Source organism: Pecten maximus, chromosome 10, assembly GCF_902652985.1.
Source record: "Pecten maximus chromosome 10, xPecMax1.1, whole genome shotgun sequence".
Lineage (NCBI taxonomy): Eukaryota > Metazoa > Mollusca > Bivalvia > Pectinida > Pectinidae > Pecten > Pecten maximus.
In genome coordinates this window covers 32,812,060-32,827,383 of record NC_047024.1, presented here as the reverse complement: position 1 = coordinate 32,827,383, position 15,324 = coordinate 32,812,060, and the positions used below count along the sequence as shown (strand labels likewise).

Below are 15,324 nucleotides of genomic sequence, written 5' to 3'. Positions count from 1 at the left end.
CATATCTTCAATTTCAAATATCTTATTACAACTCAATAGGTCTAAAGATCAAATGATCATTTGTGAAAAAAAGTATTTATGTTATAGTGAAGTTGCAAGCACACAAAGTACAACCTTAATTAAGAAAATTACTTATCTTCAAATATACAACAATTGTATAGTTATAATGAAATGACATTGGCGAGAAGAGCTTTGGTAACAGGTTGATAAATATAGCATTTCAGTTATTTCAATTTTGTTTATTTTGGTTTTACAGCTGTTTCAACAGGAAGTTGTGATGAGAATGAGTTTCGATGTGACAACGGTGAATGTGTGCCAACAGGATGGAGGTGTGACCATGACAATGATTGTGGCGACAATTCTGATGAGAAATGTCGTAAGTAGCCATAGGCTAGAGTATGAGAGTTTAACACTGATCTCTGTCTTTTAAATAACTGTTGACCTACACATTTATACACCAAACTAATATGAAAACTATGATGTGTGATAACATAAAATGTCATTATCTCTGAGTCCCATAATTTCATTGTGTTTCATGAAGGATGTATACACACATGAAAAGTCCTTGGATTTTGTTATGTTAACAGGCCTTGAAAATTAAGCCTTGAATGTTAGTATGTTAACAGACCTATTAAAGCCTTGAATTTGACTATGTTAACAGGCCTTGAAAGCAATGATGTTAACAGGTCTTGAAAAGCAATGAATTGAAAAACCTTAATCCTGTCTAATGGCCTTGAAAAGTCTTGAACCCTGACTCATGGCCTTGAAAAGTCTTGAATCCTGACTCATGGCCTTGAACAGTCTTGAATCCTGTGACTCGATATGACATTGAAAAGTCTTGAATCCTGGCTCATCCAGGGATTGAAAAGTCTTGAATCCTGACTCATGGCCTTGAAAAGTCTTGAATCCTGGCTCATCCAGGGATTGAAAAGTCTTGAATCCTGACTCATGGCCTTGAAAAATCTTGAATCCTGTGACTCATGACATTGAAAAGTCTTGAATCCTGGCTCATGGGATTGAAAAGTCCTTGATTGATTTTCATGTATGCAATTATACAGAGACATAGAAATAGGGAAATGTATTTCAATCCAAAAATCTTAATGGGAGAGTGTCTCTTTGTTTAAATCTTGGTTCTGTAAATTCAAAGGTGGTAGTTCAAAGACAAATGTGTATTGTATGCATGAAAAGCACCGGCCAATTAAAAAAATAATTAATGTTAAATGTCTTTTATTTTGTATGAAAACTTTATTGAAAAAGTTAATTAGGATCTGCCTGTGTGAGGTCAGTGATGATCTATATAGCTATACAAACTGTCCTTGTACTTGTAAAAACAGTAATGATGTACACAACAGGAAACTAGCAAGTTTGGTTTTTCCCTCCAATTTTTGTTGCGGTTCCTGTGTTTTAATTTAAGTTTCAAGGCTTCCCCAATTCCTGATCTTGTCTTTTCATATTAACTTTGAGTTCTGTTGATGATGTAATACACATGTATTTTTTCTATCTTAATATATATTTGATAGAGAGTCGGCTGTTTTCAATTTATCACCTAAACTGTACAAGTTGAACTCTGGTTGTGTAGTAATATTTCATTCCAGTTTTTAAGTAGATGATATACGACCAGAAGCCCTAGCACTGTTAAAGATATATGTCAGAGTTACATAACTGTACGTGTAATAAAAGTTGAAAGTAATTGATTTGGATAGGTTGATAAGATTGTGCTGAGTTTTAACTCCATGCTATCCTCCCAGTAACCTATTCCGGGTGAAGTAATTGTAAGCTCTGCTCCATCGGTTTTGAGAGCTACATGTCAGATTTCACATCACTGTCAGGGAAAACCACACAGATAATAATGTGATGGTTTTATGGATTTCTCTTCACAAGTATATATTCAGGTGCTTTGGCAAAATATTGACAAAAATGTTAAGTTCTAAATGTTGAATATGTGATTCATTGAGGTTCATTTATATATCTTAAGAAAGTCATTAATTCCAAACAACAATAAATCACAAAAATACAAAATGTATAGTGAGCATTGCCTTCATACTACATAAATTTTGACTAAAAAAATCACATTTGTCATTTCAATCTGTCAGTAAAGTCAAGATACAGGATGTTGGATGTCTGGAAAATCAAGCATCACTGCAAAGAATTACACACTGCTAAATTGCCATGTTCCATGAGATTAGAGAAATAGATAGAGCAAAAATGACTTTTCTAAACATAGTTTTTGGTATAAATAGAGGATCTTACATGAGTGATGATATGGAATTTATTAAATAAGTTCAATGATTTGATATGCCACAACAGCCTTAATGGGCGAGTGGCATGAAAATATTAACAAGTTTAATTCAATATTACAATATAACCATGAGTGTAAGATTCTGTTTATCACATCATTTATTAATGAGAGTATAGTGAAACCTTTCATTATTTCTGTATAAGACTTGAATGGTACATTTTTCACTGCAGAGACAATCAATCATGTGACGTCACAGATTCATTATGACATCATGATAATGTTGTGACATCATAATATTGATGTCATTACACAGGTGCCTTACGCTATTTATGACATTTCTGTATGACATAATGGTAGAACAGGCCAGTTTTGTGATGGATATATATAATAAAAAAGCTAAATTAGTATTTAAGGCCCTTAAATATGTTTTAACAACTCGATCGTGTAATATTTTTTCACTGCAGAAGATAGCGATATTCCTAGGCCTGAGGAATTGTTTTGAGTGTATGTTTAAATTCTCATTTGGCTATTTGGCTTTTTGAAGTGTTGTTATAAATAAAGACATATGCTTTTCTTTTAATTTTCATCAAGTAATGAAAATGCTATCAAGTTCATCATTTCAAAAACTTTGTACACAGGTCTTAAGAGATTTCTTTCATTTATCTTCAGTATATACTGTAGGTAACTTAATTTCTGCCAATTTTCTTTTAAATGCCTCCACATTGTTTAGGTCGCCTGAGATAAAGTCACAAGTGACCTATTCTAATCGCCTTTTGTCTGTCATATTGTGCATTGTCTGTAAACAAATGTTATTTTTGATTTTTCTCAATAACCAAGAGGCCCAGGGTCATGATATTAGGCCAGTATCATGCAAAGTTAAGGTCTACAAAGTTTACTCAAATGAATGAACTTGATCTACATGTACATTCAAGGTCACAGGTATTTAATGTTGATTTAAAAGTTAAACATCATCCATCAGTTTACACAACATAACTCAGGTTACTGCATCATCAGCCTCTTTCAGCAATTGTAAAATATTCTTTTACATTGTATATGCAAACATAGACAGAAAAATGAAAATTAAGCATTTATATATGATTAATGTACAAGCCAAAATTTCATTGAAGACTTGATAATCCAGAAAAAAAACGTGTTTTGTTTGAAGGGGCTTTTTATGTGTATATGTGTATTTCAATTTTATTGGGGGAAGTGTTTCGGATTAATTTTTGTCCAGACAACATTTTATATGATATAGCGGGTTTTCATTGACGGACGTAAAAAAAAAGATCACAGATTGTGTAGAGATTGTTCATTTGAATTTATGCATCACAGCAGTTTCTATCGTGGTACATAGAAATCTTGTCGGTGTAAATATATAAACCTGGAAAGTTTTTTACATTTGATTGCTTGTACTGTTGATGTTGTTTAATCTTGGAAACCAAAGCCAACTTTTTAGGTACCATCAGAAGTATGTGTTAACTGTCTGGAGGAAATCAAGACAAACTCGGGGTAGTTTTTGTTTGTTTCTGCTGCCAAGGATAACACAGAACAAACTGCTTAGTTTCCGTCCAAAAAGACATTTTATATGGCTACCAGAAGTGGATGCAAAAACTGAACAATCTTCTGTTTTTGTTTTACATTCTGTCTTTCGTCTCTAATACATCTTTCTTCTCTAAAGTTTTGATTACCCTAAATGCCATATTGAGTACTCTTCACATTTCCTAGCAACTAGAATTTATATATTCTTAATGCCATATGTGACATTTGTTGATTTCCTAGTAATGGAACTTCTTGATGTCATATGACTTTTGTTGATTTCCTAGTAATGGATATATGCTTGATGTCATGCGGCCTTTGCAGATTTCCTACTAATGGAACTTCTTGATGTCATGTGACCTGTGTTGATTTCTTACTAATGGAACTTCTTGATGTCACATGACTTTTGTTGATTTCCTACTAATGGAACTTCTTGATGTCACATGACTTTTGTTGATTTCCTAGTAATGGATATGCTTGATGTCATGTGACTTTTGTTGATTTCCTAGTAATGGAACTTCTTGTGTCATGTTACTTTTGCTTTTTTCCTCAATGGAACTTCTTGAAGTTAGGTGACTTAATTTTTGTACAACTTTCACCAAACATGGTGTTTAGATCACACAATGGACTACATCACAACACAGCCTTCATTAATAGAATATCATTCAGAATTTATGGTGTAGGGACTGGAATATTTTGGGATGCTGGTAATCTAGACTTTTAAAGTTTTGTGTTTAGTTCAGTTTCTCAAAATGTATTAATGCTATTTCAATCAAACCTAGAATATGATTTTTTTGCTGTATTTTGGGGTTAAAAATCTTAGATTTTGGGAAATTGATATAAAATCTTCATTGCTTCTCTTGTGAATTGATCTACAAATTAGTTTATAGTGACTTTGGAATGAACTCTTTAATAAATCAGATATATTTTCTTTTCACTCTCCAGAAATGACATATTAAGGTGAATTTTAAGAATTAACGATTTCCCAAAATTTGATATTTGTTTTGCAATGCATCGATATATGTCTTTAATTTAAACTGGTGTATCATAGTATTTCAAGTCATAGTGAAATAACCACTGCATAGGGTACTTCCATGATATCAAGTGGAGGAATATTTGGTTGTTTTTTGAAAAAATAGTGAAATTTTATTGAATTTTGGAGTTTGCTTAAAACTATACAGACAAAAATCCTTGTGTTGATTTACAGTGACCGAGGTAATGATGTGCAGTAGTAAACAGTTTGCGTGTGGCGATGGCTCCTGTATTCCTCAATCTTGGCGCTGTGATAAAGATCCTGACTGTACTGATGGAGCTGATGAGAAGAAGTGCAGTAAGTTGTAGAGTTGATTATTTTGTTTCAGATTTTAATTCCTCTTAAAGATATTGACTTATCTAACTTATCTATTGTCCCAGTTGGTCCTCTTAAAGATATTGACTTAACTACTGTTTCAGTTGATTTTTTAAATATGCTGGATAAAACTAACTTTCAGAAAAATAGATGTGAGATTTTTGCTTAAAATCAGAATTCTCCCCCAGTGATATAATATATGTAAAATATAAATAAACAACATCTATGTTTTATATACTCAGAAAAATGTCAACACATACATTATTCACATCTTTGGATGTCCTGGCTTTAGCAAGAAATATTACACATTGACCTATTATGATGACCATTTGTGTGTATAGTAATTGAAAGGGGGGCAGTGGTGGCCGAGTGGTCAAGGTGTCCCGACACTTTATCACTAGCCCTCCACCTCTGGGTTGCGAGTTCGAAACCTACATAGGGCAGTTGGCAGGTACTGACCGTAGGCTGGTGGTTTTTCTCCTGGTACTCCGGCTTTCCTCCACCTGCAAAACCTGGCACATCCTTAAATGACCTTAGCTGTTAATAGGACGTTAAACAAAAACAAACCTAAACCAAGTAATTTAAAGAATTTCAAATGAACTCTTTGTACATGTATATAAACCAGAATTGCTGTCATGGTATGATCTTAAGTTTTGTTGTGAATGTTTTTCAGACAAAGAGAAGCTGTTCTGTGGGAAGGACGAGTTCAAATGTCTGCATTCCTTCACCTGTATCCCAAAACGGTTGAAGTGTGACCTCAACAATGACTGTGGAAACTGGGAAGATGAGGCTGATTGTGGTAGGTTTGAGGGAAAACATTCTCAAGACTATTACTGGGAGTGATTCTTGTAAATGATATGGACCATATAACCAGAGGTGCATGGGTGGACACTGATTTTATTTGTGTAAATCAACTGCTTTCTGCTATTTTCCAGTTTTTCTAAAATGATCAGAACACAGACCTGAAATTCAATAAATTGCATTGATAAATAGTCCATATGACAATGTATTATTACACAATTATCATCTTTGACTGATGTTAAATATGGTTATTATAACCACAAAGACGGTCATATCGACCATGGCAAAATGGAGGTCACTATCAGTCAAGTATTGGTAGATATATATATATGTGTATTGAATGGAGCTAAAGAGGATGATTATCTCATTTTTGTGGGTTAAAAGAAAATTAATGATATATCATGTTAATTTCAGGATTTATTTAGGAACTCTCCTGTAATCAATACCTCCACTGCTTATGTCATAGTCAAGTAGCATATAGCCTTAACTTTGAGTGTCAGTGGCGGACTTCCATGTTATATAGAATACATCCAAGGCTGTGTTTATGTAATTATTCATGTGCACACAAAGTATGATAACAATTTCATTTTTGCTCCAATTTTGTGATTTTCATTTATACTTTGACAACACAATTTCAATTTATGTTACAGAATTACTATAAGGTTGTAATCATATTACCAAAAGTCATATTTCAATTCCAAAATATATATGTAACACAAAAGTTATGTCATATTAACTGGAAACCACATAGCAGTGATACATTGCATCTGCCAGGTAGCAAGCCATTTTTGTTAGAAAACTATTTCTCGTTCTTTTGTGATGAAATAGTTCTGTTTAATTGCCCCTATTTAAGTAGATTGAATTTTACAATTTCAAATGTTTTTGATATATGTAACTGTCATTTTCTTCTAAAATGGTAGTCAAAAATTCAAAAATGAATATTCATATACAAAATCATATGTCTTGAATAGTCTGTATCATTGTGCATTGAATTAATATGTTTTACTAAAGTAATCTGAAATACACTCATGAAAATTACTCAATGTAAAAAAAATATTCTCCTTTAAAGTGACCTTTTGATAAAAAAAAGTATATTCCAATGTAAATTAAGATAATTTGATTAAAGATATAAATGGAAAGACATTAAAAATAGATTTGTATGTTTACAAGCTTCAGACACAATGATGACAGTATACATTGTGTATGTATATATTTCAGATTAAAGATTATATTGTGTATGCAATATATCAATTTAGATATTATTTATCATGGCATTATTGCCAAAGTTTGGCCTTATTCCTTATGAGATTGAGTTGTGGTTCCTTATGAGATTGAGTTGTGGTTCCTTACGAGATTGAGTTGTGGTTCCTTACGAGATTGAGTTGTGGTTCCTTACGAGATTGAGTTGTGGTTTTCTTGAATCTCATGGATATGATCTGATCACCAACATTTGGTTTGAAATAGCATTGTTTCCTTAAGTGGATTGAAGGACAAATTGCTTTTAGTCAGATTTCTGTTTCAAACTGATATATTTAATGGAGTCATGGTTAGTTCATTAGAAATTCACTGATGACAAATATGATTCAGTTTTAAAATTCTCAAGATTCACACAAGACCAAAATGATATATTTAAAGTGGTCGAGTTGTAACACATACTCACCTTTCACCTAGGTGGATGGGGGTTCAATACTCTGATCCCGCAGTTACTCCCCTTGCCTGCTTCCATCTGGGCCATCGAGAGTGATTAATAGGAATTTATATATTAAGTTGTTTCACAATAGTTAAAAAAAAAAAAAACGACCCATTTTAAGGGAGATAACTCATAAAATGTGCGATTTAACATATAACCTTAAATCGGTCCAGATAGATTTTTAGCTCACGGTTACGAGTAGCCGAGAGCTAATGCTGTCACCCGGCGTCCGCGTCCGCGTCCCACCCCAATAACCTTAAATCGGTCCAGATAGATTTTTAGCTCACGGTTACGAGTAGCCGAGAGCTAATGCTGTCACCCGGCGTCCGTGTCCACATCCGCGTCCCTCCCCAAAACTTTAAAGTTTTTGAGGTAAGTTTTTGGAAATCTTGTAAGTCCAAAAGTATACACCTCATGCCTTTCTAATTTGGTTTATACATTCATTAGAGGTCTAGGAGTGATGTTATGGCAAAATCATGCAAAAAAAATTGTGATTTTTTTTTTGCATTTTACCATTTCATGGACTTAATTTTTTTGGCACAAAAACCCTCTTTAAAGATTTTTGGGGTAAGTTTTAGAAAGCTTGTCAGTCCACACCCTTCTTATTTGGTTTTGGTTTATACATCCATTAGAGGTCTAGGAGCGATATTATGTGACGTAAAATTTCAAAATGACATGCTTATACATACATAAAGAATGAATGCATAGTGTGATTGCTGCCGCCGGTGAGCTTTCGCAATCATTGATTGCTCTTGTAATATTGGAGATGATCATGATGTCAATGAGACCTATTATTTGTCAGGGCATATGAGTGTCAAGATGAAGAGTTCCGCTGTAATGACACAATGTGTATCAGTCCATTACATTTCAGCCCTGTTTTCCGAGTGTAAAGATGAAGAGTTCTGCTGTAACGACACAATGTGTATCTATCCATTACATTTCAGCCCTGTTTTCCAAGTGTCAAGATGAAGAGTTCCACTGTAACGACACAATGTGTATCTATCCATTACATTTCAGCCCTGTTTTCCGAGTGTAAAGATGAAGAGTTCCGCTGTAACGACACAATGTGTATCAACAAGGAATGGAGATGTGACGGAGATATAGATTGTGATGATCGCTCAGATGAAGAGAACTGCAGCCTTTGTATGTATTTACAATGTAGAACTTTCTTACAGGTGTCATATCATTGACACTTCCATTCGTTAGGGAAATCGAACATTTTTATATTTGGAATACATCATATAAAAGTTGTTGAAATTCAATAATTATAAATGTCATGATATTTACCAAAGTAAGAGTATGTTGTATATATACTGATTGGCCATTTCCTTCTGATTTTCAGCCACTGTGTGTGAGATGGAGGAGTTCCGCTGTGATACAGGGTTGTGTATACAGAAAAAATTCCACTGTGATGGTTACTACGACTGTCCCGACAACAGTGACGAGCGAGGCTGTGGTAATTATGTTTTGTTTATACCTGCCAGTGTTCTGGTTCTTAAGTAAAAGGTATAATATTTCCATTACTTGTTTAAAGGTAGAGAATGTCAGTGTAGTGGAAAATGAACATTTATACAGTTGATATATAAAGGTTAGTTAATGTATAAAAGGTTGATGTCAGTAATTCTAAAAGATTATCTACTGTAAAATAAAAGAAATGACCACTTTTATTGATGTTATTAGAAGGATATAAAATTAGCATCATGATATGATGACTTTTAACAGCCTTTGAAATTTAAATAATTATTATACAACTCATTCAGATATCAGTAGATTTGCCATGAAAAACCTTGAACTCTTCCAATATTGCGTCCAATTTAGATATCACCTGGCAGTATTTTGTGGATAAAAGACTTTTGAAAAATAGTTTTTTGGGTATCGTACATATGTTTTACCTAGATTTTCAATTAGTAATTTGTTAGAGGGGAAATAAACTCTAGTGGGAACATGTGAGATGATGAAACTGCCTTGATACAAATGTGTATAATTTGTGATTGACAGCTAACAGTAAGGAGTGTGGGAAGAAACAGTTCCAGTGTATGAACCATAACTGTATAGATAACAAGTTGGTATGTAATGGTGTCAACGACTGTGACGACAACTCTGACGAACGTAACTGTAACCAGGGGAAAAGTGAGTAATAGAATCTGGTAATGCTGGCACCGTATACTTCATTGTACGATTTAATAAGATACATTTTCTGTCTACTAGTCATGTTGTATTATCCCATTCTAAAAGTTCTTTCTATTCTACCCTTATGTTTAAGTGCTAATGGACCTTCATAAAGCTTGTAGTGTATCATGTTAACGTAAAGAACACTGTTTAAGTAATTTTCTAAAGAAACTATCGTGATGTTGCAACACTCTGCTCTGCTGGATATATTTGGTTTTATAAATAAATGGATTGCCTCCCCTCTTACAAGTATTTGTCTAATCTCAATGGTGATTAGTGTTGTACTATGTTTTACTGAACATTTACTACTAATATAATTCTATTGTGAAAAATTACAATTTAAGTAATCTTGGTTACGAGGAATGGAATATTGTTCTTTTCATTGGCAGATTGGAATATATTTTAGTCGAGATTTTAATGAAGCATGTATATTGAGAATTTAGATGATTGTTTCCTGTATATTTTAATAAAATATATGTATATGTATTTTTGACAGCTGCAGCTTGTGGGATTGCTCAATTTTTATGTAAAAATAAACAATGCATTGGGAACAAGAAAGTGTGTAACTTTGTTGATGACTGCGGTGACAACTCGGACGAGGAGGACTGTGGTGAGTTGTGACCTTCATCAAGGTCATGTACAGTACTTAGATCCAGTGTAATTCTTAATTGAATAATTGAACATCTTCAGATCGAAATTTATCACAAATATTTTGATGAAACGATAAGGAATGAATAGAAACATTGTAGATATATATCATTTTGAATATAAAAAAAATAACAATCTTCAGATAACATACAAATATTCTTTTTGTAGACAGTTTTAAAATAGTGTACAGCAATGGCGAGAGGTTAAGCCAAAGAAACTTTTTATCAAAATAGTATTTATTACACACCAAAAGGCTCTTTGTCAACTCCATTCTCAATAGATGGTGAAGTTTTCATGGTTTAACCTCTTGTTTGAGTTATCTCCCTTACCTCATTAACTCGTCTTAAAATGAAATTTAAAGAGAATCAGTCCTGTCATCTACTGATAGTTGTTTTATATTCATCACTATTGAAAAATTCCAGATGGCCAGTTGTTTCTTTCTTCTAAAATTTCAGGTATCTATGCACCTATGTTTTCCTCATCAATGGGAATATTGCATCTGGCCATGCATTAAAAAATTGGAGCATTGATTTTCAAGAAAAACATACAGATAAACATTTAAGTCTATTTTAATTACAAGTAATTACAAAATATTGAGCTACAATGTACTTGATATAATCTAATATACGTACCTCTGAAACAGTAATTGCCATCTTTTTACCCAGAATTCCCTGGAGACTGCTATGTAAAGAATGGTGACTGTGAGCAGTTCTGTATCAGTACATCTAAAGGACCACACTGTTCCTGTAAGCTCGGTTACCAGCTGAGAGAGGACCGTAAAACCTGTGAGGACTTAAATGAATGTAGCTGGGAGGGCACCTGTAGCCAGATCTGTCAGAACCAACCAGGGTCCTACACCTGTCAATGTGTGGAGGGATATAAACTCAAGCCAGACAAACGAGGCTGTAAGGCTAGAGGTAATTGATACAGGGAAGGGCAGTCCCAACCCCCCAACCCCGCCTCCCCCTATATCTGTCACTGTAAATATGGAGAAAATTGTGGCTGTAAGGCTAGAGGTAATTGATACAGGGAAGGGCAGTCCCAACCCCCCAACCCTGCCTCCCCCTATATCTGTCACTGTAAATATGGAGACAATTGTGGCTGTAAGGCTAGAGGTAATTGATACAGGGAAGGGTATAGCCCTCCTCCTCCTACATGTGTCTCTGTATATATGGAGACAATTGTGGCTGTAAGGCTAGAGGTAATTGATACAGGGAAGGGCAGCCCCACCTCTATATGTGTCACTGTATATATGGAGACAATTGTGGCTGTAAGGTTAGACACATAAGATACAGGGACTGGGGTGGTCCAGTCTACACATGTCAGTGTGTGGATACAGGGACTGGGGTGGTCCAGTCTACACATGTCAGTGTGTGGATACAGGGACTGGGGTGGTCCAGTCTACACATGTCAGTGTGTGGATACAGGGACTGGGGTGGTCCAGTCTACACATGTCAGTGTGTGGATACAGGGACTGGGGTTGTCCAGTCTACACATGTCAGTGTGTGGAGGGATTTTCAAGATTCAAATAGGCTCTATAATCAAGGTCCCAGTTTCGGAGTTGATAATGAAAAAAACTTGCATTGCTTCTTAATTGTTAATGCACTTCTTCAGGTTGTCTATCATTTGTTAATAGATTAGGAACATACTCTTTGTGTCTGGCAAAGGTGACAGAGAAATAAAATCATGCCCCTGTTGTAATATAGCAAAGTCTATATTAACATATGACATATGTGTATGAAATAAGAATTTAAGAGGAAAGGAAATTATCATCTCAAACATGGAAACAGGAGTCGTAGTTACCTGTACTTTGCTGTTCCAGGAGGGAAGGCATACCTGATATTTGCTAACCGAGTCGACATACGTAAACTTCTGCCAGACCAATCCGAGTTTGACTCCATCCTTAGAGGGCCTACCTAACGCTATTGCTCTAGACTTCCATCATGAAAAAGGCCTTGTCTTTTGGTCCGACATTGCCCTGGACAAGATCAAACGGGCTTACATCAATGGCAGTCAAATTCGGGATGTGGTGAAGTATGGATTAGAGAGTCCAGGTGAGATATCCTGTTGTCTTACTCAGTTATCTCCCATATACTGGAAATCTATTTAAATGAAGAATATTGCTTTGATTATGAAAGTAAAAATGCTAAATTCAAAGTACAATAAGTGTACTGCTCTTCTAAAAAAATTAGAAAAAAATACAAAGGTACTTATAATGTAACTATTTATAAACATTTCTCAAAATAGTAGTATCTTGTATTTTGAGTGAACTATTTTAAGTTACTGGTAATTAGATGTTGAATAGCAATATGTGTTCTGTCTTTGAGATCCTTACTCACATGTGATTATGTTTCAGGAGGGATCGCAGTGGATTGGGAACACAATCTCCTGTTCTGGGCTGACTCTGGGACATCAACTATTGAAGTCACAGATTTGGAGGGGAAATACCGCAAAGTCCTCTACTGGAACCAGATGGAAAAGCCGCGTGCCATTGTAGTTCATCCTGGTCAGGGGTAGGCTTTAAAAAACACTGTAGTAGTTCATCCTGGTCAGGGGTAAGCTTTAAAAGAAACACTGTACATGTAGTAGTTCATCCTGGTCAGGGGTAGGCTTAAAAAAAGATTGTAGTAGTTTATCCCAGTCTGGGATATGAGTTAAAAGAGAAAGATTATAGTTGTCCATCCCAGTCAGAGGTAAATTAGAAAACCAGGACTATAGTAGTTCATTTCTGTCAGGAATATTAGAAACCATAAAATGTTATTGGTATTTGTGAATAAATGAAAAACAAAGTTTTTAGAATTTTGTTACATGATTGTATGAAATATAACTTAGAAAAATGTTGTTTTTTTTTCAAATTTATATAATTAAAATGGTGTCCCACACCGAAATAAAGTACAAAAAAAGTATGGGAAAAAAGTACTAAAAAAGCATAGAAAAAGTATGCTTTTTTTGACTCAATTTGGAACCGATATTCCAACACGGTTCCAAATTGAGTCAAAAAAAGTACTAAAGTACAATAAAAGTCTAACAAAAGTATACCTTTAGTACATTTTATTGTTTTCATTAAGTACAGAAAAAGCACAAATATAGTACAGAAAAAGTACATTAAAAGTACAATAATAGTATAAAGTGCACAGGGACAAATTGATGGTGTACTTTTTTTGTGCTTTTATACTTTTTTAGTACTTTTACAGTAAGTCCATAAAGTACAAAAAAAGTACAAAAGTACAAAAAAAGTATGAAAATGGTACAGAAAAAGCAGGAAATTAGTACTGAAAAAGTAGGAAAAAAGTACCAATAAGGTAGGAAATTAGTACTGAAAAAGTAGTGGAAAAGTAGGAAAAAAGTACTAGAAAAGTAGGAAAATAGTACTAAAAAAGTAGGAAATTTGTACTGAAAAAGTATCAAAAAAGTAGGAAAATGGTATTGAAAAGAAGGAAATTAGGACTGAAAAAGTAGGAAAAAAGTACCAATAAGGTAGGAAATTAGTACTGAAAAAGTACTGAAAAAGTAGGAAAAAAGTACTAGAAAAGTACTAGAAAAGTAGGAAAATAGTACTAAAAAAGTAGGAAAAAATTACCAAAAAAAGGGACTTAATTTAATGGTGTAGGAAATTAGTTCTGAAAATATAGGAGATAAGCTTAAATGAGAATACTGCATGCTTAAACAATACATACATCAGTCCCATTCCTAAGAGAAATGCACAATTGTATAAAGTGAAAACAAACATTGAAATACAAGATTAGTTATCCAATCACAATTCCACTGAGTATAATTTCATGCCATAGCAAAGTCTTGATCTAATAAGCTCGAAATTTGTTTAAGGGTGAGGTTAAGGATTTACAGATGGACATCTATGTATATAAGGGCAATAACTTTTGATAAATTATTCTAATATTTTTTTCAAGCAGGAAAACACAATTTTATATCATGTGTATGTAGGAGATCCAGACAAAAAAAATATACTATTCTAAATAAAAAGGGCAATAACATTTGTAAAAATTGTCGAATCATAATTCCTCTTGAGGAAACACAACAAAAAAATGTAAATAAAAAACAATGCATAAATGCATACTGAATACAATGAAGTATAGTATATGCATAATGTTGCTTGCTTAAACTGGTCAAATCCAAGTAAGTGTGAATTCGAAAAATAAAATGTCTGATTCTCTTCATTCCTTTTTTGCTTTATGCGAATCATTGCCCTCAATTCGGACCACAATGCAATATCTTTAAGCTTTCCGTCACTTCAGAATGTACTGCATAATCTGTTGGAAGAAAGAGAAAATTTTAAAATATTTTTTATATCAAAACTTAGAATAATTGTGAAGATTTGTTTAATATAAAAATGTAGATAATTTTCCTTATATATGCACCTGATCAAGAAAAGCTAGCCACAGGTATACAAGTTTAAAGCTACAACATAAAACTTTTAATTATAAGGATAAGTACTTTAATAAAAATCAAGCTACTCCAGAATTCTCTGACAGTTTGTTTCATCTTAAATTATGCAACTAACTATCAAAATACTCCAAAACACATCTTTTTTATTCAATCATTTCTTGAGATCATTTTTTTGTGAATTGATCATGATCATGACATACAACAAATTTTCAATGGATTTTATTGACTTCGTTTTTGAATGTATTTTCTTCAAATTCCATATACTATAGTAGACAATTATTAGCTCATTTACCGATATTTTTACATATATTCCCTAAAATAGATATACACATGTTGCCCGAAATGTGACGTTACTTTCGTTCTTATATTCTAACTTAAAAATGTCATTGCTATTTTTTTTTAAATTTTATGCAATATCTCTTGAAATCAACTACAAAAAATTCTGTAAATATTATCAGATGAATAAGCAAATAATTCTTTACATGTAAG

The 15,324-nt window shown here is 33.5% G+C and overlaps 1 protein-coding gene across 1 annotated transcript in view; it reads left to right on the top strand.

The window, feature by feature from the left end:
- LOC117335371 (low-density lipoprotein receptor-related protein 4-like) overlaps window positions 1-15,324 on the top strand; it is a 137,373-nt gene that overhangs the window by 81,885 nt on the left and 40,164 nt on the right. The window contains 11 exon segments of the mRNA XM_033895327.1: window positions 257-376; window positions 4,983-5,105; window positions 5,797-5,922; window positions 8,632-8,757; window positions 8,957-9,070; window positions 9,613-9,744; window positions 10,280-10,393; window positions 11,097-11,348; window positions 12,254-12,333; window positions 12,335-12,485; window positions 12,788-12,944. Coding sequence (XP_033751218.1) covers window positions 257-376; window positions 4,983-5,105; window positions 5,797-5,922; window positions 8,632-8,757; window positions 8,957-9,070; window positions 9,613-9,744; window positions 10,280-10,393; window positions 11,097-11,348; window positions 12,254-12,333; window positions 12,335-12,485; window positions 12,788-12,944 — 1,495 coding nt within the window.